This window comes from Charadrius vociferus, unplaced genomic scaffold (assembly GCF_000708025.1).
Source record: "Charadrius vociferus isolate BGI_N301 unplaced genomic scaffold, ASM70802v2 scaffold776, whole genome shotgun sequence".
NCBI lineage: Eukaryota > Metazoa > Chordata > Aves > Charadriiformes > Charadriidae > Charadrius > Charadrius vociferus.
In genome coordinates, this window is record NW_009648775.1 from 137,463 (window position 1) to 139,634 (window position 2,172).

The 2,172-nt window shown below is 50.8% G+C and overlaps 1 protein-coding gene across 1 annotated transcript in view; it reads right to left on the reverse strand.

Moving 5' to 3' along the window:
- TBX5 (T-box 5) overlaps positions 1–2,172 on the reverse strand; it is a 52,662-nt gene that overhangs the window by 45,921 nt on the left and 4,569 nt on the right. Inside the window, exons 2-3 of the mRNA XM_009886735.1 lie at positions 1,982–2,101; positions 1,059–1,206 (exon numbers count right to left, since the gene is read on the reverse strand). Of these exons, the coding sequence (XP_009885037.1) occupies positions 1,059–1,206; positions 1,982–2,101 (268 nt within the window). The remainder of the gene's footprint in view (positions 1–1,058; positions 1,207–1,981; positions 2,102–2,172) is intronic.

A 2,172-nucleotide genomic window follows, 5' to 3' on the forward strand; every position in this document is an offset into this window, starting at 1 on the left:
ACAACCCGCAACTGGAGGGGGGAAGAAGCGCTCGTAAAAAGATGCTCAGGACTGGGGTGGGCTGGGGGGTCGTCTGGCCGCTCTGCCCTGCAGGCTCGCCCCCAGATTCTTAGCGACCACGTGGGCAGGGATTCAATAGCACAAGATTTATCATTAAAAAGCGAAGAAGAAGAAGAAAAAACAAAAAAAAGAAAAAAGAAAAAAAAAGAACTTGGGGAAAAACGAAATGAAAGTGAAGTGTTGAAATGGGACTGGAGAAAAATACGCTCTTGGAAAGGGATGGCGGGATCTGGATTCGCATACCCGCTCAAGTAATTATATATATTTTTTTTATGGAGAGAGATATATATTATTCATACATGCACATATATATTTGCTCAGAGGAACACGCATCTTTGGAGACCTTCGAAGGAGGGCTGTTCCTGGCTGCAGAATTCACACAAGCTTTCACGGCCCCACGAGTCCAGCAAAGACCTTTTTTATGTCCAAGAAGGTCTAGCGGGATTTCAATAAATATATTATTTTTTATTATTATTGTCTTTAATTATTGCTGCTTTTTTTGGAGGGGGGATCGAGGCATCCACGTGGGTTTGGGTCCTATTTACCCGAATGATTATGCCTGATTGGTTTTACCTGTTAGCCAAATTCACGGAGGCAACGGGCAGACTTTAACGCTCGAGAACTCTCCATGAGGTTATAACCAGGTAGCTAAATACTCAGTTAAGCCCGGCGCCCACTCGCGAACTCCAGGCCCCGGGGGTTTGTAATCAATTCCCACGCAGAGCTGGGAAATAGCCCATCTTTAAGGTTTATGCTTCCATTATTTTTAATTAAGGGGGGGGGGGACTTTACTGGGATTCATCTCACCCTCTCAGAGAAGAAAATACCACCCCACCAACACAACGGATTTGGGGATGGGTGACATTGCCATGACCTTGGTGGCGGTGGAGGCCACGCGTGGGTAAGCGACACGCCGTAGAAGAGGGCTGTGAGCACGCGTGGGCTCCTCGGCAGCCCTCCGCGGGTGCAGTGCCCTTCTCCCGCCCCCCGGTACTTACATGTCCGAAGGGGTCGAGGTGGTTGTTGGTGAGTTTGAGCTTCTGGAAGGAAACCAACTGCCTCATCCAGTGGGCACCGGTGGCCGGAGAGTCCGGGTGCACGTACAGCCGCCCGGGCATGGCCGGTTCTGCCTTCCCTGTCACCGACCTGCGTGGGGACACAGGCAGGGTAGGGGGACACTCCCGTGGGCTCCTGCACCCCTTCCATCCCCCCCGGTGGGGTCCCTCCCGGGGGTTCCTGCACCCTTTCCATGACCTCCGGCGGGGTCTCTCCCGTAGGGTCCTGCTGCCCAACCGCCCCCCCACCCCCGGGGGGTTTCCGCCCACTCAGGTGTCCCCGTACGCGGGGACAGCGCTGTGCCGGATGGTCACGCCGTGTTTGGGGAGACAAGGTGTTTACAAACCCCGTTCGGGCAATTAGTGGAGCTCTCTGGCACCTCTCCCGTCGGAGATGGCTCTCCCTGTTTCCCCGTTTAACCCCATCCTTCCCCCCCACCTTAATTACCGGCACCCAAACCAGGAGCAAAAGACAGACTGTGTCCCAATCCTTAAAGATTTCCCTGCCCGGAGATATTCCCTCCCTTAATAGAATTAAATTATTGACTCCACAATGGCCAATAATCTCATCGTCAAACAGGATTACAGTTATCATTAGCTAACTGCGAGAGATTTCTCTCCTTTTTTTTTTTCTCCACATTTCTCTCCCAAGGACTGTGGGAGCATCCCGAGAGGCTCAAATGAAACACACACACACACACACACACACCCCCTTCAGCCCCAACATCTCTCCTTCGCGGGGGGCAAAAAGAAGGATGAGCGGCTGATTGAGGTATCTCCCAACGTGCGCTACCCAATTTTGGGCAGCTCAGAAAGCCCGACATGGAGGGTTTCTCCTCCCTCCCCTTTCCCCCACGCGTGCATACCATTTATTATCTGCAAATTTGTATCTGTGGTCATCCGCTGGTACAATATCCATCAACAGTATGTACTTAGTTTTTGGATTGAGTCCAGTGACCTTCACTTTGTAACTGGGGAACATGCGCCTATTAAAAAGAAAAAAAAAAAAAAAAGAAAAAGAAAAAGAAAAAAAAGAAAAGCGCATAAATATAAAAGA